We start from the raw sequence: 26661 nt of genomic DNA on the forward strand, positions 1-26661 counted from the left end.
TTTGAAGATATACAAATTAATTGTGTTTGACTCCTCCTGCTGTGATCAGGTACTCAAAACAGAGCTGGACAGAAACAAAACATGTTGCGTGGATGAAGTGTTTCTAACGCCGCCCCTTTTTCAGAAAGATATAAAGCTGCATGATAAACAAAACAAAATATTCTGTTCTGTCTGTTCAGTTCATCTATTGGTGTTTATGTGTCATTAATAAGCAGTGAATTGAGAATCTGAATTAAGAATGCCATTTAAAATACCAATACAGTGTGCAGGGCAGGGTTGTCAGAGGAGAGAAAATGGAGAGAGGGAAAAGCTCACCAATATCTTTTTCTGTAGGAGGAGAAGTCAAGTCTTTGGTAAAAGTTTCTAAAAATAAAATACATTTATCTCCTTTACTGTGACACATCTTTTTTTTTTGTTTGTTTTGTGCTGTGGGGGGGAAATCACATTTGATTCAAATGCAAAAACCACAAGTGTTCAATTCACATCATCACAGACGTACAGGATATCATTTCAGTTAAATATTAGAACATCCTCATGTCAAAGAAATGTGTAAGTGTGTGTGTGTGTGTGTGTGTGTGTGTGTGTGTGTGAGGGATTGATTCACCACAAAAAATACATCTCTGGAGAAAGTGACTGGAGGATATAAACTATGTACACAAGGCCTTGAGAAGAGCTGCGTCACCCCACTGGATGTGAACTCAAACCTCAGACAGGCCAACACCAGCTCTGTTGCTCTTAAATCGAGTTGAATGTTTATTTCACTTAAGAGCCGATCTGTTGTGGTCTGTCAGTCAGAGGCCTGGATCCTCTGCCTGTAATCTATGTTGTTATGTAAGTTTTATGATGAGCAGTGACTCACTTGGTGAGAACTACAAATGAGTTAGAATTGAAACCTTTTATAGCCACATTAAGGCTATCCAATTTTTAATTACCATTTGTATTTTTCAATATGAATTCCTAATTTTTTATTGCACCATGTGAATCCATATTAAGAATCAATATATAATAACCAATGAAAAGATCACCAGAGAAAGTTCCCAACATGAAGTTTGAAGTTTCTAACTTTGTCTGACCTGGAGTTTTGCTTATTCTTTTGAGCAGTAATGATGAAAAACCAGCTTCAAAGCCTCCAATGCTTTAAATATCTTAATATCCAGGTCTATCTTTCTTTATTGTGTCAACACAATGAACTCAGACTAAGTTCTCCACACTGTCAGGTCAGAAAAATATGAGAGTGATCCCAGAGACTTTGGCTATACAAGCAGCTGACAGCTTGGCCTCTGAATGAGACACTGATTGGCTGTGCAACCCACTGGAGCCAATGGGAGTGTCCCAACATTCAAGAACATTGTTGGTGAATGTTTTGAAGTAAATGTCACATGATAACTAGAGAACACCGTGTCTCTGTATCTCTTCTTCAAACAATCGCTGGCTGAAAATGCGTCAAATTCCATGATTCTTTGAAGCACATACACGTGCTCATTGATGTATTATGGCAGGGTCATATTCATGTTTCAGATATACTCAGCGCTGCCACCTATACAGTTAGCAAAGCAGTGAGATAATGTTTCGACTTTGCAGCAGGACAGACTGCACAACTCAATATCGCCTCTGACAGGAAACATCACAATATTTAATATTTCAGCCCAGGCCTATGAAAAATAAATCCAACAAAATGACCAAACTTAACATTCAAACGATGTTCAGTATTGCACACATATCCTCATCCTTATATAACTTGATGTGTGCTACAGCTTCCTCAGTGTAAATGTCTTGTTCAAGAATCTGTGGGTTTCTACAGGGGAGGCAACTCTAAACACAGCGATAGTCTGTCAACATTCAAAGTTTCAGTCTTTTTCATAGAATTTTTCTACAAAGAAAAACGTTGGGTTGGGTACTGCTAGAAGCTTTATCCCCAAATCCATTTTCAAATTACTGTATCATTTAGGTAAGAAAAGAAACCAAAATATGTTGAAAGCAAAAACCACCTTTATTTGCAGAACATTTGACATGAATAATAAGGTGATAACTTGAAAAATGTTCGCTAATTAGTCAACTCTGGGACTTTCAGACAATGACTGGGGACATTAATGATGCTACAAGAAATGTTTGTTAAACTACTTTTTACTTTATATTGTAAGCAATGTTACATGGGAGTTGATAAAGGCAGTGAAGGCTTTGAAATCTTAGATACATGAAGCTTCTTACCCAACCCTACAGAGGTGGCAGATTAAAGAAGAATAAGAAAATACTTTACTGACACATGTGACTGTGAAAGTATGAAAGAAAATATGTGGTTTCCAATTTCCAATAGTGGGAAATCTTTCTTTTGAAATATTTCTCGTCTGACTCCTGTCCTCAAAGATAAACCCAGAAAAAGACACTTTAATGTAAAAGGATCAATCAGTTTCTTTAACTGTTGAGACAGAAGCAAAGATTAAATTTATAAAACTAATCAAATCTGGACTAGACTAACACTGAAAACCCAAAGACTGTTTTAAACCCTGTTTTACGTCTCATACATAAAAACATAAGCACTTTGTTGCATAGAGCTTGTTGTAGAGCCTGCTGTTTCCTGGCAGATCAAACCTACTCAACCCTTTAATGACAATTTAAGTAAATGAAGACTCACCACAGGATTTTGAGTTCTTAATCTGTGGCTTGTCAGTCCTAATGTCTGGAAAATGAAAATACCAAAACCAAAAATGTAATGGAGAAGGGCGTGAAGTTGTATCTACAGCTGCAGTTTGTCTAGTGTTTCAAACTAGTGGGATCTGTATGTGTGTGTATGTGAGATAAGATGATGTAGCAGCATACGAGACCATAGAGGACTGAGGGAGTCGTAAACTATTAGATGAGTTGGAAATCAACTGGCCTGCAGCTAGAGGCCACAAAAGACATGTACAAAAATCACAAAGTTATTATGGTAAGGATATATTTATATATGTATACATACAGTATGTCCATATATTAAAAAGCATAATATGAATTATACAAAGAAATAATAATAAACAGTAGTTCAAAGTAGCAGTTGTTACACCACCTTAGGTATTATAACATGGGTGTGACTTGCTAATAAGAGAGAGTGATCCCCCCCAAAAAAAAAAGAAAAGAAAAGAATGAAGAGGAAACAACTTTTCGGAAACAAATGCTACTTGTCTGTGGCAAAAGGTTCAAAGGTCTTGGCCGTTGTGATAGATGAATGGTAATATGAGTATCATAAATCAGCAGGGCAGAGGAAGTTATACTGAGCTGACGTAGGCTGAGGCCGACAGCTTGTGCTGTCTTCCATCCTCTGCTGGTAGATGACATGGTGCTGTAGGTGGCAGGCAGAACAATATTCTTTGAAGAAGCAGTTGGTTTCATGATGGCCACAGCCGTGGCATGTCAAAAAAACAAACAAACAAACAAAAAAAAAAACTGAAAAGAGATCAGGGTTCGTGTGGAGAAAAGCCAAGTGAGTCAGATTTAGTATAGGCAGTAACATTGACATGATATAGTGCAAACAAGAAAGAGACAGAAAAGTGTTTCTTGTTGCCTGGCAAAGTTGCTGTGAAACTCAAAAATGCAGGTGCAAACCCTTCAGTAGGAGAACATTAAGACATAAAATGGCAAAAAAAAATAAATATCAAAAACTTTTTATCAGTGTAAAAAAGTAATCAGGTTATTCATTTTAACCAAGAGTCTGGCAAAAAAGGCCTCAAAAAGTCTTGTCTGACAATAGTTCCTTCACGTTCTAGTCGCCCGTTTTGTGGGTTCAGGGACCTGGCAGGGTTTTAAGACCCACGGGACGCCCTCGACTCAGCTCCGGGCTGCCGATGGGCTTCTCTCACACCAACGACTCCATGCTGTCAGCTTGGGCACACCGGTTGGATGCTGCGGACCCGTTAATGTCCCGGGCAAGGAGTCCCGAGCTATTTTCCTTGGTGCTGACAAGGCTGAGCAGAGCTTTGTAGAGGTACTGGTACTGGTCCTGTGGACCGGTCAAAGACAAACAAGTGGAAAGGAGGGACTGGTCAGGACAATGTTTGACAACCATGCTTCTTATCCTTTTTCCTCAGGCGGAGTCTAACAGTTAGATTGCATATCTGATAGTTGTTATTTGATGTGGGAACGTGTACAGCAGGTAGAGAAGCTGAGAATGAGCTGCTGTTGATGGGGCCAATGGAAAAAAAAAAAAAAAAAGTTTTACACAATTCTATAAGATGAAACATGGAAGTAGCCATTTGAAGTTTAATGGGTGCATGTGAAAGTGCACATTCATTGAATCATATGTCCATTTATTATATGTTTGAAGTGTAAGATGTTACTCTCTCCAAATAAAATACAATAAATCAAACTATGCACCAATCACCAACTTTTCCCTCTTTGTCTACAGCATTTAACACTCAGCTTTCCTGAATGCTCTGAAGAATAGAGCTCTGATGCAATACGTGGCTCCTACACTACATCTCAACCAGACTCCAGAGAGAATTGAATGTGGGCTCTGTTAGGGTCTGTAAAGTGAAGCCAAAGTTGGAGTGCATTAGATATTAGATACATTAGATACAGTCTATCTAATGACCATCAGAAGGGTCACTCAACTTGTAAAAAGATGTCAGATTGTACTATGACAGCATATCCCTCCTTCTCCCTTGATTTATTAGTTCAATAAATGTTTTTCTAGTGAGTTTTGTGGTCCTAGTAGGAGGAAAATAGGAGGAATAAAATTAGAACCTGTCTACTGTGTGACTGTCAGCTGTATCACACACAGTGCCTGATAATGTGGACAGAGAACAGCTCAATCCAGCCCTCACTCCACTTCAGTATCACCTTCTCCTCCAAATGTGGTTTCTTCTGCTTTGTAGAAAGTAAGCTTTCCAAATTTAACACTGGAGGTGTTAAAATAACAGCTCACAGTTTGATCTTTTCAATGACTAAAGCAGACATTTTTCCACTGACCCTGACCACAGCACACCTCATCACCCAGTGCCTGCTGCCTCTTTGGAGCTGATCTGTACTGACACACTGTCTCATTACCTCACACAACCCCACACAACCCCATCAAAATACAACTGTCCCTTTAGCAGGTTTGTAAAATGAGTCATATTTGTCATGAATCCTACCAACCTCAGTGAAGCAAATTCTGTGACAGATGCTGGTCTTTCTCACAGCTAGACATTACACTCTTAAATTCCTTTTGAACAAGAAGGCTCAGAATCCTAACTAGGCCTGGCTGGGGACCATAGTTAACACACTGTGTGTTGCTTCAGTAGAAGTTGTCAGACTCACAATGTCTGTGAAGACCCCTGGCCTCATGAGGTTGATCATCTTGGCCACTTGATAGATATCAACGGCACCGTCGTTCTCCAGCTGCTGAGATAGGGTGGTAAGGGCACATAACATGCCAGCTGACACTGCTCCCAACCTGACAATTACACATACACATGCACATAGACAGACACACACAAGGTCTGGGGTCAGCATTCATTTCCACAACAATGCCAGAGGAGTATCATCAATATTGTCCCTTGAGTTGCCATCAGTCTTGATTTTAAAGGTTTATCAGTGAAATCAGTTGAGTGTGTATGGCTGAAAATCCATTTAATGCAGATGTCCCAATGCTCCTGGAAGTTGTGGTCTCCCGCATATTGATAGTGGCTCCTGCATGTTTGCAAATAAGATACAATCTCCTAGAATCTGAAGCAAATAAGCAAGAGCACGTGTTAAAGTGACGTGTGTAGGTGATCGTCATAAAATCAGTCTTACTTGTAACCCAAAACAGTTTTTTTTTTTTTTTTAACGTGGGCGGGCCTTTTCTATCTTGGACAATCAATCTTGGGAACAAGACAAGACAAGACAATCCTAAAGTCTTAGCGAGGTGGGTGCACCTCATTGAAATGGAAATAACTTCAAATATAGCTTCTGAATATCCTGATTATAGCAGAGATGTGAGCTCCACTATCTCATCCAAACATGTGTTCGTCTGATGAAAAACAAAAAAAAAAAACAAAACAAAGCAAAAAATAACCACCCAAACAAACATAAAACAAAAATGAAAAACAGTGGCTGAAAGCCAAATTACAAACAAGCAAAATGGTAGTTTACAGACCAATGGCTGATGTCATGGTGGGTTGGCACTTGGTCCCAACAATGAATATGCAGAATGTGTGGTGATTTATCATGAATGAGTGGAAGATGTGCTCCATACAGACTCCAAAGAGATTTTGAATGAAAACAGCTTTTAATCTGTGGTGTCGTGTCCATCACAATCTAACTTGGCCCTCAGTTACTGTTACTTAGCTCAGGCCTGTGTCCCTCTCCAGCTTGCATATTTGCATGTTTACTTCATCAGGAATTAATTGAATCCTCTGGCTGAGGAAAAAACTCTCAGTGGACCTGGTTTCAGATTCCTGATTTGGTTGCTATGTCGACCTCTGCTGCTGATAAATCCTTGACAGCAGCTTAGCCAGGGACTGAAGACACTCATGGATCAGTAATGTTGCATCTGCAATCAAAAAGTTATTAGCAAGTGCATCCACGTGAGGACGACAGCTCAGCTCCTGAGATTCTCCCCGGAGAATGCTAGGTCACCTTCACATTGTAAACGCCCTCCTCCATTAGTAGCCCTGTCAGGATTGCAGCACAAATCGTGGCTTACAACCCACCCCTGGCTGAATAATAAGCATAGGATAAACATTTAACTGACAACCTCTTAGGCGCTGTGAGACTTCAGTGCAATAACAAACAGAAGAAGAACTCAATTAGTCCTTTTTGCAACAGCCAATGATCATTTCACCAGTGAATAAACATAAGCAGAGTTCAATTTTTATTAAAAATAACCAATTTGTTTGTTTCAGTGTGGGGCTGGGGGTTTAGTGTAAGGGCACCTCTTTAAGTTTTGTAGATTTGCCAAATTTCTTTATTTGAAAAGTTCCAAAATGTATGTAGAAATTAATCCATGTTCATGTAATGTGGTTCTGAGCAAATAAAAAGTCACACTAACTCATCATGGACGATGGTTGGTCCATCACGGGTGGATGCCTCCTCCTTTATGACATTGATGAGCTCAAATGTGCTGCTGATGGGTGCATCAGGGTTTGGCCATTTGGGGCACTGAAAGTGACGAACCTCTAACACATAGTCGTCCTGGTCAACGGACAGAGAGTGAGACAGGCAGCGAGACAACAAGAGAGAGAGGGAAAGAAAAGTTACATCAGTTGTTGTTTGATGGAACAGTTCCATGAACTTTCATCTCCATCTGTGTGAGTTCACCTTCCACTGAAACAATGACTCTGCGAACATTCAATCAAAATTTTTCAGCAAAAAGACTGCTAAGGACATTGTATTGTAATTAAAATGTAAATATTGCCTTTTTCCTTTGATTTGACTGCATCTTTGAGTATCAAAAAAGCGCAACATACAACAAGCTCCATGTATTATTTTTATTTATTATGGAATCAGTTCCCAGTTCAAGTGTTCCACTCAACATCACATGAATTTTTTTAAATCATTGTCCCATTGAGAGGAAAATAGACCATCATGCAAGGTATGAATTAGGGCGTGACTACGGCAAAGTTACATAGTTTTATTTTAAGTTTTATTTTAAGTTAAATCAGTTTAGTCTGCATGACTGGAAATTCATTTAAAGTCACATCTCTGCTGGGTGGATCATCATCAGCATGTGGCATCTTCAGATATGCTTTTTTCTCATGATCATGCTGTTTTTATAACTAAAAGCTTTATCTCCTCAGTACGAAGTCTAAATTCAAAAGGAAATTATAGAGCAGGTCAGATCCAGCCCTCACTCCTCCTCAGCTCCACCTTCTCAACCAAATATCCTCTGTACTGGTTTCAAAAAATGCTGAAATAACAATGGATTTTTTTTCTTATTTAAAGCAAAAGTAACGTTGTAAGTGGACTTCAAAACCTGTGAACAAAATATTTTTGATTTGGGGCCAGTATTAAACAAAATCTTTGGTGAAAATGGATGTGGTTTGAAACATTTTTTCTCACATGTCACAATGACCTGACTCAAGTCATTTCTGATTAAACCTTACCATTGTTCAAATCCAATGAGGAGTGGGCAATATAGCAGGACCTTAGGTACACAATTATTGAAGTGCGTGATTAATGTAAATTATAAATAAACTTGCAGGAGTGATATTTTTCAGTTTCTTCAAACATGAAACCAGCTGGTTGTTGCTCATGACATTAGCTTGGCTGGTTCAGAAGCTTCAATGTGCAAAAACCTTTTGCTCCTGTTTTTTGAGAATCCACCATCCCAGCCAATTTGTCAATATATTATTTAACAGTGAATGGGGAGTGTTTAACATGTGGTATAATGTGTCACATCTGTACAAAAAAATTTATTTATTTTATATTTATCCATTTTGTCCTACAGGTCAATCAAGTAATCTAAAGCTTTCTCTCTCTAACCTGCGTAGCTTCGAGGATGAAATCGTGGATGCTGATCTGCTCTTCATTGGACAGACAGAGTCGGTCCTTACTGATGAGGGTGACAGTGAACATCTCACAGTTCATGGCCTCCTCCTGGCTGGGCCAATACACAAACTCATCCTCTGCCTGCAGATGAGCACACACAAAAAATTAGGTTATTCACTCATTCAATTAATTATCTATCAAGTGTAGGACGCAAAACACACTTTGCACACTGGGGCCTATTTTAATGATCCTGCCGAGAGTCTTTTTCACTTGTTATTTTAAGGGCAACACTCAGCAGCTCACGGGGGTACTCGGTCTCCTAATGAATCATGGGAGTTCCTTAGGCACAGCACTCAATAAACCAATCAGAGAGCCATTCATTCCCATTAAGCTATGCTACTCCTTTGTGGACTATTACTGTAATGGTTCAGTGTTTAACACAATTAGATGTTTTTGTGGTCAGTTGGTCGCACTCTGTGACTGATCACTGAGTTCAGTCCAGAGCCAGGTGAGGGGGTGGGGGAGTTACAATTGCAAGTTGGCTTTTTGCTGTGTTTTGTGTAACTAATAAATACAGTGTGTGTCTTACCAGTCCTTGGTTGGCAGGGAGCATGACAATAATTTGTGCGTTGTGGTCCCAGATCATTCTCCAAAAGTCTTTTGTGGTGTGAGGCAGAGGATGCTGGGTAATTATGAATTCATTACTCCGATAGTAACCCTATAGAAAACATTAAAAGGTCAATGGGAGAATCACAGCAATTACATCATCTGGATCTGCTTTTATATACAGAGTTTTGAAGATCAACTCAACAGATTGAAGCCTCCTGTGTGCAGATGACTGGACAATACTGACCTGAAACTGGCTGAACGGAGACTTCATACTCACAACAACATTAAGGTGGTAACAATCCCACTGAAAGAGGATAACCACTAAACTACCTGTGTGTGTTTAATTATGGTGCCACACAGAACTGGAACATTTGACTACTGACATTAAAACTTAAACAGAATTTGTTATATTTATTAGCATTTACTAACTTTTAATATTTATTCTTGATGCTATCGAAAATTTCTTAATGATTCTCCCAGTTTTAAATAAAGGTTGAATGAATTATCTCATGTATCTAAAAAGTCTAGTTCAAAGACCTACAGCATGGAGTATTAAAGGTGTGGGCATAATTTGTCACTACATTGTATCAAATGTTTTTTGTGTGTGACCTGCACTGCGGACTCAATGTTTTAGTCTCTGCAGCTTTGATATGGACCAAATTGTGTTTTCATAAATGGAAGTGTGCATCCTATTTAAAGAAGTGAAAGCACTGACCATGATGTAAGAAGCGTTGATGTAATCTGTGCCTTTTACGCCAGGCAGGGGGGCAAGGCCAACCCTTGCTCGCTCCGCTGTTAGAACGTAAACAAAGAGCAGAGAGGGAGAAGGTGAGGAAGAAGAACAAAAATAGCCATGTATAAGTTTATTACAGACCAACCACACCAAAGGCTGTGTTGTGCTCATTCATACACTTTTTTGATGTTGCTGGTTGAGTATAGACAGTTCTAGGTAATTCTTGGCTGGTGAGTAAAGGACTAGAATAATGATAATGCTTTGGAAAGATGTTGTAGTTAATGTTTCTGAACCTCTTAGCAACAGATTTTTTTATTATTTTTTTTTTTTTTTTCAGCTGAACCAATGTCACATTTTGGAAGGTACACGTTGTTGGAGTTAAGTTTTTGTCCAGATATTCTATGATAAATTCAAAGAAGTAACCGTTCTAATAGTTTCATTGTTTGACAGGCTGTTAGAAGCACAATAGTTATAATAAAAAATTACTGGCAGTTGGCTGTTCGAGCCATGTTTGTTTAAATCTGAAAATATAACCTGAAATTTTTAAGATAATTCGGACTTGTTGCCAGATTTACTGTGTTGAGCTTCCACAGCTCACCTATAAAAAAAAACAATCAGTGTTAAGTCATACAAAAATAATTGTGCTTCCTTATGTTGATTTGTTATTTCACGACTTTCTATGCGTAAATCCTCTGTAATTCAGATGCAGGGATTGGGAATAATAACATAGGTTTAAATAGGTGAAAATGGGTTTTCAGATGAGTTCAACACTTACATGGCACCACAGAGGAATTCCTATTTTTCTCTTTGTTGCACTCCTTCTGAGAATTGAAGCAATCCATGACTCTGGCATTACACTGTGTTACAAGCTGAAAAACGGAAAGAAAAAAAAAAATTCAAGGATGTTACACACTTACAGACTGACTAATCACAAAGTAGGTAGCTGCATCATTGAAATGATAGGTTAAAGAACATGTTTTTTTTTTTTTTTTTTTCAGATTTTGATCTGAATCTGCAGAGAAGGTGTATTCTTGCAGTGCTCTATGTCTGTCTTGGTTTTCAAACAAGCTTCCATATGGCTGGTTATTTGTTGTGTTTCTCCTATTCTCCTCCTCCTTCCTATGCTAGACAGATGGTCCACCCACAAACTACTTTCTGTTAGCTTTAAAATCCCTGTGACGTGTGACTTTCAAATTTCAGTTTATACAGCACCAACATTTTCCATTATGGTCTACCATAACCTAACGTACTCTTAACAAAATGAAAATGAACTTAGCTTAACTTAACCATACCTAACCTAACTTTAAGAACGAAACATATTTAGCCTGTGTTGACATATAGAATGTAGAGGAACTATCAGTCTCTGACAAAACAAGAAAACTAAACCTTTGAACAACTCTAAAATCCAGTAAACTCAACTTTATATGTATCTTTTTTTTAATAATGAACACGTCTGGCATGAAAAAAAAGAGAAAAAGAAAACACCTAACATTTCACCTAAAAAGCTCATCGATACTGTTTGTGTAATTAACCCTTTCATTAAACAGTATCACTAACATATAAATAGAATTTACATAATAGTAGCTGAAGATAGGTGCGGTAAGCGTGTTGCGTCATTTCCGGTCACTGGCGGTTGTGCTCTCTATTGTGCTTGTGTTGTTTCCACTGTTCTTCTGCTATTATTTCCTAATTCACTCGAGTAATCAGGCAGAAAATTATTTTCACACCAACACTAGGTTTTAGAAGTCAATATCTCCCCTTTCTCCAAAGTTTATAACCGTTTCTGTTCCTCCACTAATCAAACTACCCGATTAGCAATGTCCTCTAGCTCTCTGTCTCCACTCTCTGTTCCTCCTTCTCCTCCTCCTCTCCTCTCCTGTTCTCTGTGCCTCATGTGTAGTTATTCTTCTGCCTCCTTTTATGATAGCACCTCTTGTCATAGATGTAGGATGATGGTAGAAATGGAGGCGAAGATTAATGAGTTAGAATCCCGGCTCCGCACTTTAGCTAGCCCAACTTATGCTAGTGTAGTTAGCCCCCCCCTGTAGCCGGTGCGGACCAACCTAGGCGAGCTCATACGGCAGCTAAGATAGTTTCCTCCCCCCCAGTGGCTCCCGAGCAGCCGGGATCTAGTCAGGGCGGCTGGGTGACTGTCCGAGACAAGAGGCATAGTCGTAGGCAGCAGCCCCCGGTTCACCATCGACCAGTTCACGTTTCCAACAGGTTCTCCCCTCTCAGCGACACACCCGCTGAAAAGCCGACTCTAGTGATTGGTGATTCTATTCTGAGAAACGTGAAGTTAGCGACACCGGCGGCCATAGTGAAGTGTATCCCGGGGGCCAGAGCAGGCGACATCCAGTCTTATCTGAAACTGCTGGCTAAGGGTAAACGTAAATATGCTAATATTGTAGTTCACGTCGGCAGTAACGACACCCGACTTCGCCAGTCGGAAGTCACAAAAATGAATGTGGAATCGGTGTTTACTTTTGCTAAAACGATGTCGGACACTGTAGTTTTCTCCGGCCCCCTCCCCAATCGGACCAGTGATGACATGTACAGCCGCATGTCGTCATTTAACCGCTGGCTGTCGAGGTGGTGTCCCGAAAACAACGTGGGCTACATAGATAACTGGAAGTCTTTCTGGGGGAGACCTGGTCTAATTAGGAGAGATGGTGTCCATCCCACCGTGGACGGGGCCGCTCTCATTTCTAGAAATATGATTTTATTAGAAATCCAAAACCCTGACAATCCCGGGTCGAGACCAGGAGGCAGAGCCGCAGTTTAACACGCTCCTCTGCGCCTCAGTCAGAGCGGTCATCTGCCGAGAATAGAATAGAGTCTCTGTCTATGTTTAGGTCTATAGAAACCGTTTCTGTCCCCCGACGACCTAAATTTAGAAAAGTTAATAAACTCAAATTAAACAAAAGAGGAGCTAAAAACAAAAACCTAACTGTAATTAAAACAGCCACAAACTTAGTCTCAAATAACACTGCGATCAAATGTGGACTGTTGAACATTCGATCATTATCATCAAAATCTCTACTAGTAAATGATCTCATAGCTGATCACCATATTGATTTATTTTGTATAACTGAAACGTGGCTGCAGCAGGATGAGTATGTTAGCATTAATGAAGCTACACCCCCAACTCATGTTAACTTTCATATCCCTCTACCACAGGTCAAGGAGGTGGGGTGGCTGCAATATTTCAGTCAAGCCTATTAATCAACCCCAGACCAAAATCTGGCTGCAGGTCTTTTGGAAGCCTCACTCTTAGTCTCTCCCACTCGGACTGGAAAGGTGAAAAACCAGTTCTGTTAGTTACAGTATACCGTCCACCTGGTCCGTACTCAGAATTCCTATCAGATTTTTCTGAGTTTATATCAGAGTTAGTACTTAGTACAGATAAAATCATTATTCTGGGAGATTTCAATATACATGTTGATGTAGAAAGCGACAGCCTTAGTTCTGGGTTTCTTTCCCTACTAGACTCAATTGGCTTTTCCCAGCACGTGAATGAACCCACTCACTTTTACAATCATATCCTTGATCTTGTTCTAACTTATGGCATTGAAATTGACAAGCTAACAATTCTTCCCCAAAATTCTCTCCTGTCTGACCATTACCTTATTACATTTGAGTTTACTTTAATGGGCTCCACAGCATTGAGGAATAAATTCAGCTATAGAAGATGTTTATCTGAAGCTGCTGTGGCTAAATTTAAAGAGAACATTTGGTCATCATTCCCAACAATGCCATATCTAAATCTAAATTTAAATGAGGATTTCTCCCATACGCAGGTTGATGACCTTGTGACTAGCACTATGGCCACACTGCGTTCGAATCTTGATAATGCTGCCCCTCTCAAAAAGAAAATATTCAATCTGAGGAGGATGGCTCCCTGGTATAGTTACCAAATCCGTACCTTGAAGCAGACATCAAGGAAATTAGAAAGAAACTGGCGTTCCAGTAAGTCAGAAGAGTCTCACAGAGCCTGGAAAGACAGCCTAAAAATGTATAAAAAAGCTCTCCGCAGTGCTAGAAGTTCATATTACTCAGCACTCATAGAAGAAAACAAGAACAACCCCAGGTTTCTCTTCAGCACTGTAGCCAGGCTGACAGAGAGCCATAGCTCAGTTGAACCAGTGATCCCCTTAGCTCTAAGCAGTAATGATTTTATTAGTTTTTTTTCAGACAAAATTCTCACGATCAGAGAAAGAATTTATCAGCTCTTGCCTACGTTAGATAAAAATCCCCTTCTGAAGACGGCAACTGCTGAATCAGCTGCGGCGCCTCTTTTACATCTGGAATCATTCTCACCTCTAAATCTCTCAGAGCTAGCTTCTATAGTTTCATCATCCAGACCGTCAACCTGTCTATTAGACCCAGTACCAACTAGCCTCTTTAAAGAGATCTTTTATGTAATTGAGCCGTTTATTCTAGATTTGGTTAATCTGACTTTATTTCTGGGTTATGTACCTCAGGCACTTAAGACTGCGGTCATCAAACCCCAGCTTAAAAAGCCTAATCTTGATCCAGATGTTTTGGCAAACTATAGACCCATATCGAACCTTCCATTTATTTCTAAAATCATTGAGAAAGCTGTAGCAAAACAACTACACGAGCATCTGGATGGGAACAGTTTGTTTGAAGAGTTTCAGTCAGGATTTAGAGCCCATCATAGCACAGAAACAGCGCTGGTTAAAGTCTCCAATGACATTCTAATGGCCTCAGACAATGGATCAGCCTCCATACTTCTCCTTCTAGATCTTAGTGCTGCATTCGACACCATAGATCATAATATTTTACTACAGAGACTGGAACATGAAATTGGAATTAAAGGAACTGCACTAAAGTGGTTCAAATCCTACTTATCAGATAGACATCAGTTTGTTCATGTAAACAACAGCTCCTCCTCATGTACTGTAGTCAGTCATGGAGTCCCGCAGGGTTCGGTACTTGGACCAATCCTCTTTACGCTTTATCTGCTTCCTCTAGGCAACATTATCAGGAAACACAGCATCAATTTCCACTGCTACGCAGACGATACTCAGCTGTACCTATCAATGAAGCCAAATGAAGTCAGTCAGATAGTCAGACTGCAGGCATGTCTTGAAGACATAAAAGTCTGGATGACTGGAAATTTTTTACTTCTCAACTCTGACAAAACAGAAGTTATTGTACTCGGTCCTAAGCACCTCAGAAAAATACTATCTAATCATCTCATCAGTTTGGATGGCATTACTTTGGCCTCCAGCTCCACTGTAAGAAACCTTGGAGTAATTTTTGACCAGGACATGTCCTTTGTCCCTCACATAAAACAAGTTAGTCGGGCAGCTTTCTTCCACCTGAGAAACATTAGGAAAATCAGAAACATCCTCTCTCAGGATGATGCAGAAAAACTAGTCCATGCATTTGTAACTTCTAGGCTGGACTACTGTAACTCATTACTATCTGCATGTCCAAACAAATCTCTAAAAGGCCTTCAGTTAATTCAGAACGCTGCTGCACGAATATTAACAGGAACTAGGAAAAGAGATCACATCTCTCCCGTGTTAGCTGCTCTTCATTGGCTGCCAGTAAAATATAGAGTAGAATTCAAAATCCTTCTTTTAACGTATAAAGCTCTTAATGGCCAAGCTCCATCATATCTCAGAGAGCTCATAGTTCCTTACTGTCCTAGCAGGCCACTCCGCTCTCTAGATGGAGGTTTACTTGTGGTTCCTAGAGTCTCCAAGAGTAAATCTGGAGGCAGATCGTTCAGTTATCAGGCTCCTCTTCTATGGAACCAACTCCCAGCATCGGTCCGGGGGGCGGACTCTTTAGTAACTTTCAAGACCAGGCTTAAAACTTTCCTGTATGACAGAGCGTACGGTTAAAAAGTCCTCTACTCTTTAGGTATGCTGCTATAGGCCTAGGCTGCTGGGGGAAGGACTGAGCTTCTCTCTCTCTCTCTCTCTCTCTCTCTCTCTCTCTCTCTCTCGCTCTCTATCTCTCCCTGTCACCCTCTCTCCCTCTTTCTCTCTAACTCCCTCCTTGCATGCGCTGATAAAAACCATCCTTCTTAAAAAAAAAAAAACAAAAAAAAACAAAACAAAACAGTTTCACCCAGTTCTAAGCATTTATACTGCATTTACTAACCATGTTCTGCCAAAGTCTCTGTCTCTCCCAGTTCCTCTCCTCTCTCTCCCTGTCCTCATCCTGCAGGTGGTGACTCATCTCCATCCCATGTTCCTGCAACACCTGCTGGTCCCATATAGCATGAATTCTGTATTACAGCTCAACTCCATGAACTTCATGCAACAACATGTTCCTGCCTACACCCCCCCCCCTCCAATGCCTGCCTGCCTGTCTCTCTCTCTCTCTCTCTCTCTCTCTCAACCCAACCGGTCGAGGCAGATGGCCGCCCCCCCTGAGCCTGGTTCTGCTCGAGGTTTCTGCCTCTTAAAGGAAGTTTTTCCTTGCCACTGTTGCCAAGTGCTTGCTCATCGGGGGATCTGTTGGGTCTCTTTAAATAAATTTATAAAGAGTTTGGTCTAGACCTGCTTTATATGTAAAGTGCCTTGATGTAACTTTGTTATGATTTGGCGCTATACAAATAAATCTGATTTGATTTGATTTGATTTGATTTGATAAACAGAAAGTGTCACCACAGAAAATCCCAAACGGGAGGAAAAACAAACAGAAACCCAAAATGAGCTCAAAGAGGTTGTGAAAGAACCGCAAAGACCAGAGTAAAAAAAAAAAACAAAAAAAAACGAGAGCTACAAACAATGAATGGATACAACAGGCTTAATCTTATCATGAAGTCATAAAAACATTACCATAACAGAGAAAGCTATTGTTCTGCACATACCCATTTATTCCAGACCTTGGACTCCCCTGTGGCACATGTACTGAAATAACGGGACTCAAACTTTACAAACCAGACCTGGAGGACTGACTGGGAGAATCTTGAGCTCAGGCCAAATGTAGTGATGAATATCAAATGAAAATAATCCTTTGAACCTAATTCTTCACGTTAGAAATTACAAAAGAAAATCTACTTTTTTCAGTTTTGTATTTTAGATTGATATATCTGAAATCATATTAGAGTAAAAAGCAAATGAACTATTTTTCATATTACATCACAAGCTTTTGTGTTCACGAGTTGATATTGACCACATAAGAGAAACAGATGAGTGAAGATAGTATGATTGTTCATTGTGAAGTGTTGGATGTGAGACAAATGGACTTATGTAGAAACCTGAAGGGGGTCAAATTGTTAAGGCACCATGACCAAGTGGGTCTTATCTGTTCCTCTCTGTCAAGTGTTGAGGGGAGAACCATGCACTTTTACATTTGATCTCTTGTGATGTCTCATATGCATCCACTTCCAGAGATATTCTCTCCTAACTACCATTACGTCTTATATACTTATGTGTTGTTTCATGTGAAAACATTAACCTATCATTCATTAAATTATTGCCACCTGCCTAATCTTGTATAGGTCCGTCCTGTGCCACCAAAACAGCATAAACACGTTGAGTCCTGGATTCCACTAGAACTGTGCTATAGTATCTGGTACCAAGACTTTAGCAGCAGATATTTGAAGTCCTGAAAGTTGTGAGGTGGAGTCTATGTGGACCTTACTTGCTTGTCCAACTCATTCCACAGATGCAGGATTGGATTGAGAGCTGGAGAATTCGGACACCAAGTCAACTCCTTGAATTGGTTATAGCTCCTCAAACTATTCCTGAATTGTCGTTGCAGTGTGGGTGCAAACACAGAGGTAAAGTGTGATAGAACCTCTGACCCAGTCATCTGGACATCACAGTTTAGACCTTGTCACATCTCCATACTTACTTGAGGTAAAAAGGTTATTGTGCTGCCTGGTGCCATGGTAACAAGATAATCTGTGTTATTCATGTCACTTGTCATAATGTTATTATTGATCAGTGTCAAGTCTCGAAGTTACCTTGAACTGTTTATCCAGGCATGTCTGGCCACTGTGCCCTGGCATTGTGATGCTGGTGAAGTAGCTGTGAAGCTGGCTAGCTGCTGTTTCTGTCTCCTTTCCTAGAATAGTTTCCATCAAGGCATTGTGGATAAAGATGTACTGTTCCTGCCAGCAGATACAAAAAGTGGTTATTAAAGTGCTTGGTCAAAGACAAGCGGGAGCCGGTGGGCTGGAAGGCACAAGGCAAGTCCATGAATGACTGAGTGACTGATCAGCTAACAGGTCTCTATGCTCAACTCCCTCTGTTTGAACAACTGGTCACAGTCATATTCTATAGCGTGAAGCCTTGTCTAGATTTGCTCCGATTTCCCTGTCTCATGTCAGATTAATAACTCTCAAATTTTTCAGTGAAAAGAAACTCATATTTCTTATCAGGGTTTTCATTGCAGTGTTGACGTACGACATTGATCTGACAGTCCATCAGGATTTCTCCTTGTGCTCATGGCAGATAGTACGACTGGCACAGTCTACACATAGGATTTATATTTATGGGATTCAGTACTGGTATGTTAAACTAGTGCCTAACCTTCTCCATGTGGGGGCAGGTGTGGATTTTTTCCCCTGAAAACACTGATACATGGTATTGTTTTGTGTAACATGTGCTCTCTGCTATTCACCACAGACTCCTCCTGCCTATCCATCCCCATCCCAGTCACGGCCATTATCCAAACTTATTTAATTAATACAGACTGTGATAGAATCACATGCAGCTTTGCTTTAATTAATTGAATTCTCCTGGACTTCAGCAGTTGTAAGTCAGTTGTGAGGCATCAGCCAGTGTGACCCAACATGGACCCGGGGGAGTGAGACCCAACGGACAAGGAGACAGGTCCTGAGCAGGGCTATAGTCTGAGGTACTGATGGTGCATCTCTATCAGCCTGCATTGAACATAAGCATTGGCCATGACTCCTGTGTTGTTTAAAATGTCAGCAGCAGCAATGATGGATGCGTGGTGGTTGCTCTAAATCCTTGTGGGCTGCAACAGAACATTGTCCACCAATATTACCTTACATCCAACCTCAGGTGTGTGAGAGCCATATTTTTTAGTTTTAAAGCACCATGACAGCTTGGCAGAAACTGTACTGAATTGGCATTGAAAGGATGGTATGGTGGACTTTCTCTTTGTGTAGTAGTCAATCAAGGATATTAAATTGATCCAGGTACTCCATCGCTTCATCAATGTGAATATTCTTTTTCCAGAAGGTGATTCCTAATGACTTTCAGAAGCTCAGTTACCCTTCTTCAAGCCCAGACTCTTCTCCCTTATCGCCATCACCAATAACAACGTCATATGTTAAACGTTAACAACTAAAAGTAATAAGTTTAGCAAAGGGCAGTGGACCCTGCACGATTCTCATCATCAGTATGTTTTACTGTTTACGCCCCAACTTGCATTATGCTAAATCTTTACAATGTTTCACACAGATACTTGGTTGATGAAGACAGACACAAACACAGACAAACCTCAGTCTGGACTAGGTAGTTGCGCTGGGTGCGTATGTGTTTGAGGAAGCCAAGTACATTAACTGTGCTCTTGTCTTTGATCTGCTGCAGCATGCTGTCAATGACGATGTATGTTCCTGTCCGACCAACACCAGCACTGCAACAACACACATTAACACTTAGCGACAGCAGACCATATTATATACAAGTAAAAAAAAAAAAGCTAAATTTATAAGAACATAGACATAATATTTTCTTTTCTAACAATGTTTAGGTATTTGTAATCAAAGTGTTTTTTTATGGAGACATCACCTGCAGTGAACAATCATGGGTCCCATATCAGGCATCTGGGCAGCAGAGGACCTGCGGACAAAGGTTAGGACGGGCAGGGTGTACTCTGGGACACCCATGTCTGGCCACTGGGTGTAATGATACTGGAGCACTGTCCGTTCAGTGTGGCCCCGAACCTTAGGGTTACCTTTCCCTCCCTGGATAGAGGAGGAGAGGGAAAAAAGGGAAGGAAGAGATATTTGTTGAGCTGGATAATGGCTATGGTTTTTCTTACATTTACCCACAGTCCACAAAATTAATAGGAGATTAATAGGCACTCAGATCCTAAGTGAGAGAATTCAATCTGAGTCTTTATCACTATGATAATAAATACAAACTCAAATCAGAAACATCATTCATTTCTGTCTATGCCAGGAATCCTTCTTCCTTCCTCTGATTCTCACCTTTTTGACTTTACTATAGCGCAGCGTGAAGCAGCGAAGAGTGTAGCAGGCATGAACTCTGGTGCTTTTCAGTGTGACCACTATGTTGCCATACTCTTCAGTGTTCTCTGTCGGCCAGTACTGGTCACATTTTCTCTGTAGTGAGAAAAACCACAGATGGGCACACACACACACACACACACACCCAAGGGAAATAGTATACACATAGGGCTCCATTTTAATGACCTAGCTTCTGTCAAGCATATGGGGCCGATACTTTCAGAGCAAGTTTTTTTCACTTCTTATTTTAAAGGCAACACTCGCAGACATTCACAAGAGTTCTATTCAGTCTTCTAATGAATTTTTGACTTTTTCGGCATATGGTAAACACATCAGAGTACCATTTTCTTTCTTTTAAAAGACAGAGTCACTGCTCCTTGATGGACTGTCATATAATGGTCCACTGTTTCACACAAGTATATTCTTTGTGGTCAGTTGATCACATGTTGTGATGGATTGATTGGTCCAGTCCTGATAACCGATCCAGTGGCAAAATAGATGTTTGTCATCTTTTAATTACAATATTATGAGAATTGTGATTAAAACTTTGATGTTTATGGAACCCTGGATACATTTTGGCGATGAAAGGGAAACACTGGAGTCTTATGTGTCTTGATGTCCAAGAGGCATCAAGACACACAGCAAAGTTGTATAACAGAGAGAAAACCCTTTCTGCCTGCCTGCCCCCCACCCTATTTCCAGTTTTCCACTCAATCTGGATTCCATGATGAATCCCCATGAAGTCTACCTGCCCAACATTTAAAAGATCAACATTCTAGCTCGGATTCTCTGACAGAGGCTGGAGAGCTTGAGGGGACTGCTCAGTCTTGTAGATGTTCCTCGGACTACACTCTTCTAATTCTTGACAGCAATCCCCCCTGTTGTTCCTAGAACCCTCTCTCAGTCTCAGGGTGTTCCCATTACCACAGGGACCACTGTTGCCTTCACTTTCTGTATCTTCCTAGCCCTTCTCTCAAGCCTTGGCATTTCCCATTCTTCTTGTGTTTCTTCTTCTTGATGTCCTATTTTAAGTCACTTGGCCAGGGAGCTCTGTGTGCACCAGTTTTTATATATAGTTGACAGCCATCAAATCCTATGAGTCCTTTGTAAGAGCTCAAAAACCAGGAAATTTGTTTGAAGAGTTAATGGTTGCCACAAAAGTGTGCTTTAATCACCCTCACTAGATGCTCAACAGGTAGTGCGCTGCAGAGTCCATGGTCAGTCCACATCAGAGCAGACTGCTGGATCTGTTTGTCTGTAACAATGCATCTACCCTCCCAATTAATACATGTGGTCTGAATAATCCTCACATTGAGTGGAATTGGCTGACCTAAATAAAATGTTATTATTCTGAGTTGAGCAGTTTTTGACAGGTCCAAACATCCTCTGAACCTCTCCTTCAAAATCCATATCGACAGTGCATGTGTGTGAGTGTCAGAACTTACCCGTCCCTTCTCTACAAGGTTGGTGATCATGACAATCACACCAGTGTTTTGCTCCCACACCATCCGCCAGAAGTCCTCAAATGTGGACTTGAGAGGTCCTTGGGCTGCGATGTAGGCTTTAGGCTTATTATAACCCTGACCGGTAAATTACAAGAGGCAGACTGTTAGTTTGGCAACAAGTGACATAAAGATCAAGAAAATCTTTCAAATTTGTTTGTGGACCCTCCATCTGACATTTGCCTTTTTCATCTCTAAAACGATTTTACTCATCGTGCAGACACACACAAACATAGTGCTCACATCCACATGGTTGGCATTGATGAAGTCAGTGTGTTTGGAGTCCTTCCCAGCCAGCAGCCTCAGCTTCACCCGACTGTGGTCATCTTTCGAAGAAACACAAAGCAGGAAAAGGTTAGCAGGATCCACCTGAGCTAACCTTGACACGAACACATGAATGGCTGTGCACTGTTAACATCCCTGCTCACAAAAGACAAAGCACGGGCAGCATAATAGCAGCACCTGCAGCATGGACACAAGTTTACTGAAGGAAATGTCAATGAAGGACAAACTATGACAAATGTGGGTGGTAAAACTGACTTCACATCAAGCCTGTATTTCTTTTTTCTTTTACTTGTTTTAAGAATTAATATATGCATCGGATAAAAAAAAAAAAAAAAAAAAAAAAAAAACAATAACAAAAAACAAAAACTGTACATTCTATAACATTTGAGAAAATCTATGACAACCATGGCACCTGTACACATTGTGTGTTTTTAACACTACTCATTCAGAGAAATGTAGCCAAATCTCGGATGGTTAGCAGAGAGGTATTTATAACTTGAAAACAATTTGGTTGAGTTTCGTTTTTCAACTGAATCTAATTCCCTTAAAATGTGTTTGAAACAGTTTTTTAGGAAGAGATGAACACAGCAGATCTGCAGGAAGAGAGTTGTTTGTGCTGAACAAAAATGACATGGAACAAAAACAGCAAAACAAAAAGCACATTAGTATCGGTTTCCACACGAATGACCAGGGAGGAAACTGCTCTGAAATTTGTTTCAGTGCAGGAGTTGATGGTGGTTATCAGGCTGATTTGGTGCCTGGCTGAGGTGTAATTCTGGAGATAATGGTCACCCAATATATATATTTTTTTATTTCATTAATTTTTATTCCTTGTGAAATAATCTATATTTTACACATTAAATGATTGTCTCACATTTTATCTCACTAGTCATGACAGTTGCAATTCAAACGTTTTGTAATGATTAGCCCTGTCACCTCACAGCAAGATAGTTCTGGGTTTGAACCCCCAGGTCTGAGACATGTTGAGTTTACATGTACACTCCAGCTTCCTCCCACAGTCCAATGATACAGATGTTAACTGGTGAGTCTAAATTGCCAGTGAAACGGAAACAGTATGTGTCAGTCCCCACCCATGTACTCACAGGCTACAATGTTGATGTATCTGTTTTTGTGCTTGTTGTCTGGGTGGTTGGAGTGCTCTGAGGTGATCTTCATGTTGGCAGTGCAGCGCTGAACTTCCTGAAGAGGAAAACACAAAACATTTACTGATAGACTGATACTTCCGGATGGTCCACAGAAGATGAACCTTTTTTTCATGGCATCCAAACTTTTCAGGAATCACCAGCACATGGAAAATTTAATTTACAAGCTTGACTCTTATGAATAATTTGCTGTGAGACCAGCTGCAGAGCGTGAAGCCTTTGCCTCTTGGCTGCTGTGAGCGGCTGGATCACTGTCCACAAGACACAGTGTCAGACTACCATAAAATGTATCAATCACATTTATGATCTACAGAGAACTACTGACCCTGTGACTTTGCCTCTTCTTCTGTATCATAGAGTGTAATGAACAGCATAGCTTTGATTCTCTGTATGTCACACTTAATGCCTTGTTTTTTCCTGCTGGTTGCTCATACTTATTTATTCTGACATGGTGTCAATGCAGGCTGCAAGGTGGAATAGTGGTTAATGCTGTGTTGCCTCACAACAAGAAGGTCATGAGTTCGTTTCCCGGGACTGGAGATTTTTTGTGCGAAGTTTGCATGTTCTCCCCCTGCTTGAGGGAGTTTCCTCCCACTGTGCAAAGACATGCACATTTCATTTCATTGGTGACTGTAAATTGCCTGAAAGTATGACTGTGAGTGTGAGGGATTATTGGTCTCTGTCTGTCTCTGTGTGTTGGCCCTGCTGTCCAGGGTATAGTTCCAGCCAATGTCTGGTCTCAATGTATCGTTTGAGCGTTTGGGCAGCAAAGAAGAACACAACAAAACTTTAAGAAAACCAGGTTTTACATTTTGTGGCATTTTTCCATGATATTGTGATTTGATAAGATGGACCTGTATGTGATGACTTCTATCAGTGGGTTCTGTTGTTGCTAATTTAAACTTGATGTAATCTTTATGTGTAGTCTGCATCTCCAGCAGAAAAATGGCTCACCTGGTTATACCTGCTGGGGCTGATTCCATCATTTTCTCTCTTTCCCTTCCTACTCTCTCTTTTTGTCTTTGAATGCAGCAGGTGTTTCTTTCTTTCTCCATACTTGTGCTTGAAAAAAGAAAATTAAGCATTTGCATAGCCATTTACATCACAGCATGGCATCAAGTTCCCTGTTCTGTCAAAGTGAATTTTTGTATCTTGGGACTCGCTGTTCAGAATGCTCATATCCTGACATGCTGTGCTCTGTCAGTTTCAAACAGGGATTGTGGGCCGGTTGTTATCAGATTTAAGGTAATGGTCCTGGCTGAGCCGCTGATACTCTGATACACTGATGAACCTGCTGTAAACCCTCCAGCTTACACTCCCATAAAGGTCATAAATAGGCCTTTTGTTCCATTATTAAAACCAAATGACAATGTCTTCATAATGTGACATTGAAATGTTAAACTCAGAATTTAGGTTCACATAGCTCTGCTTTTATATCCTGGAACTTAGATGAGATCTGTAAGCATAGTTAACACTAAGCATTTGGTCAGGTTAATAGGGTTATATACCGATAAGGTTTTTTTTTTTCTTTCTTCCGGCTTTTCCTTGTTCAGGGTCACCATAGCAAGTCAGCTCTGTGACTTGCATGATTAATTTGGCTTCAGTTTTTACACCAGTAGCCCTTCCTGCCACAATCCTCCTGTTTTTTCAGGGCCTGAGAATGGCACAAACCAATACTGGTTTGCGTTGTGGGGTCATGAGCCCATTGTCATCTATGATGGATAGATGCATTCATTTTGCATGCTTTGCCACTGAGAAACATCCACGGCTTGGGCTTTATCCCAAACTCCTGCCTGATAATTACTACAACCACTAGAGGGCTTCAACACACAAGTCAGACTGATGTTGCAGCTAGATGTCATAAAGAACCTGAATCCCTCCACAGGAAGGAAACTCACACATCAAGTGTCTTCAATCCACAATGAACTTCCAGAGAACCTCACTGCTCCATGTCAAATATTGCCTAGCTCTAAAATGAGTAAAAAGTGAAAAATTAAGTGAACTACTTAACCCTGTTTTAGTCAAGACCAAGCATGACGTATGCAATTGAGACTTGATCAATCTATAGATTGATCATATAGTACTTCTGCAGGACTTTTGCGGGTCTTGGTTCTGGTCTGGTTCCGAATCTGTCTATAGGCAGTATACCTGCCTCATGGCATCACTTTCCTAAAACAAAAATAGTATGCTGGTACAGTACTTTGTTTATACATGTGATACCGGCCTCAAAGTAACATCACGCAGACGGACACTGAGCCATGTGGGAAGGGGGTAGAGAACAAGACCTGGGAACACCAGGCTCCCAACCTGATATTTTGATTGTTCGATATATGCCTCAAGAGGTACAGCAGGTCATAAATCTAGAATATGCATAATGTCACAACAGTGGGATCTTGGCAATATTGCAGTTTTATTCAGGCCTTTGATTTGCCTCCTGTCTTCATCTAGTATATGAGTTATAGACATTTTCCAGGTGAGCAGGCAAGTCGCTGGACTCTTTCCCGTGTGTCATTCCTTTTTACATCGCCTCATTTCCTGTCTTTTTAAACTTTCCTATTCACAGAGGTCCGATGAAATTATAATTATTAAAAAATGCCCAAAAATAACCCCCACCAAAAAAAGTAACAAAGTTCAAGGGTCCTGCTCAGTCCAGTGACTTAGTGCAGTCGGGGAGCACAGAGAGAGCGGAAAGAATAAGAACAAGGATTTCCACAATCAACAACTTAAGAAGGAGCCCTGGCTGGTGCAAGGATTGGAACAAAATCCGTTTTTACTGCTTTAACCATAACCATTAGGGATGCGGCTTTTTGTCTTCCTCATTCCTACTATCTCTGCTTTCAATATTTATTTTGCATGGGAGTGTATTTACCCAGCAGAAGACTGATATTTCCCTCCCCTGCAAGATTAAATACATGAGGGAAAGATTCCAAGAGAAATTACAACATGATATCTTTTATTGAGCAGCTACATTTCAGCTGTATGTGTGTATACTGATTTACTAGTTAGCGCGTGAGAAATGCAGGGTGAATATGGGCAATGACAATGTCAGAGCTGACAGTTAGTGGGGGCGAGGTGGCAAAATAAGTTTAAAGGAATCTAAATGTAGTTCGGAAAACACACAGATGTACCTTCCACCTAGATCTGAAAGAAAGCCTTATTGTCTTCTGTTTTGCCTCAATATTGTTAAGTGTTGCACAGCACAAAATATACTATTATTTAACAATACTGTTTAATCATTAAACCTTCATTGATGATGCCCTTAGTTTCTGCTCTGTCTACTATAGAACTGGTTTTACGCTTTTACTGATCACCTTTAAAACACACTGGGCCCTAAGCTCCATAATAGAATTATTACCCATAGTAGCCAGAACACAGCCTCTAGTGAAGCTTAAATCTAAAAGTGACCATGCTTTTGCCTACAGGGCTCCTCAACTTTGGAACCATCTGCCTGAGGCGATGAACGAAAATCAATACATTTTTTTATGTCATAGCCTGAAACCTACTGGTGTATATTTTATATTTTATGTGATGTTGTCATTAACCTTTTTATCATCATGGTATTAATTGATAGCGTTTACTGAGTTTGTATGCCTCTGTAACTACCCTATTTCTGTAGTGCTTGTCATTATTACAGTTTTTCTGATCTACTTATCAAAGCACCCTGAAAATGAGTTTTAAAGCTGCTAGGAACATTCATTTATTCATTCATTCATCTTTTACTGTTTATCT

General features: G+C 40.3%; 1 protein-coding gene across 1 annotated transcript in view; it reads right to left on the reverse strand.

The window, feature by feature from the left end:
• Positions 1–3705: 3705 nt before the first annotated feature.
• The window catches only part of LOC115044266 (receptor-type tyrosine-protein phosphatase gamma-like), a 451501-nt gene continuing 428545 nt past the window's right edge, over positions 3706–26661 (reverse strand). Inside the window, exons 16-29 of the mRNA XM_029503234.1 lie at positions 22873–22969; positions 21728–21810; positions 21428–21562; positions 19944–20078; positions 19522–19697; positions 19231–19366; positions 17724–17870; positions 10542–10635; positions 9749–9825; positions 9014–9142; positions 8419–8565; positions 6986–7128; positions 5272–5407; positions 3706–3973 (exon numbers count right to left, since the gene is read on the reverse strand). Coding sequence (XP_029359094.1) covers positions 3830–3973; positions 5272–5407; positions 6986–7128; positions 8419–8565; positions 9014–9142; positions 9749–9825; positions 10542–10635; positions 17724–17870; positions 19231–19366; positions 19522–19697; positions 19944–20078; positions 21428–21562; positions 21728–21810; positions 22873–22969 — 1779 coding nt within the window. The 3' untranslated portion in view covers positions 3706–3829. The remainder of the gene's footprint in view (positions 3974–5271; positions 5408–6985; positions 7129–8418; positions 8566–9013; positions 9143–9748; positions 9826–10541; positions 10636–17723; positions 17871–19230; positions 19367–19521; positions 19698–19943; positions 20079–21427; positions 21563–21727; positions 21811–22872; positions 22970–26661) is intronic.

This window comes from Echeneis naucrates, chromosome 5 (assembly GCF_900963305.1).
Source record: "Echeneis naucrates chromosome 5, fEcheNa1.1, whole genome shotgun sequence".
Taxonomy (NCBI): Eukaryota; Metazoa; Chordata; class Actinopteri; order Carangiformes; family Echeneidae; genus Echeneis; species Echeneis naucrates.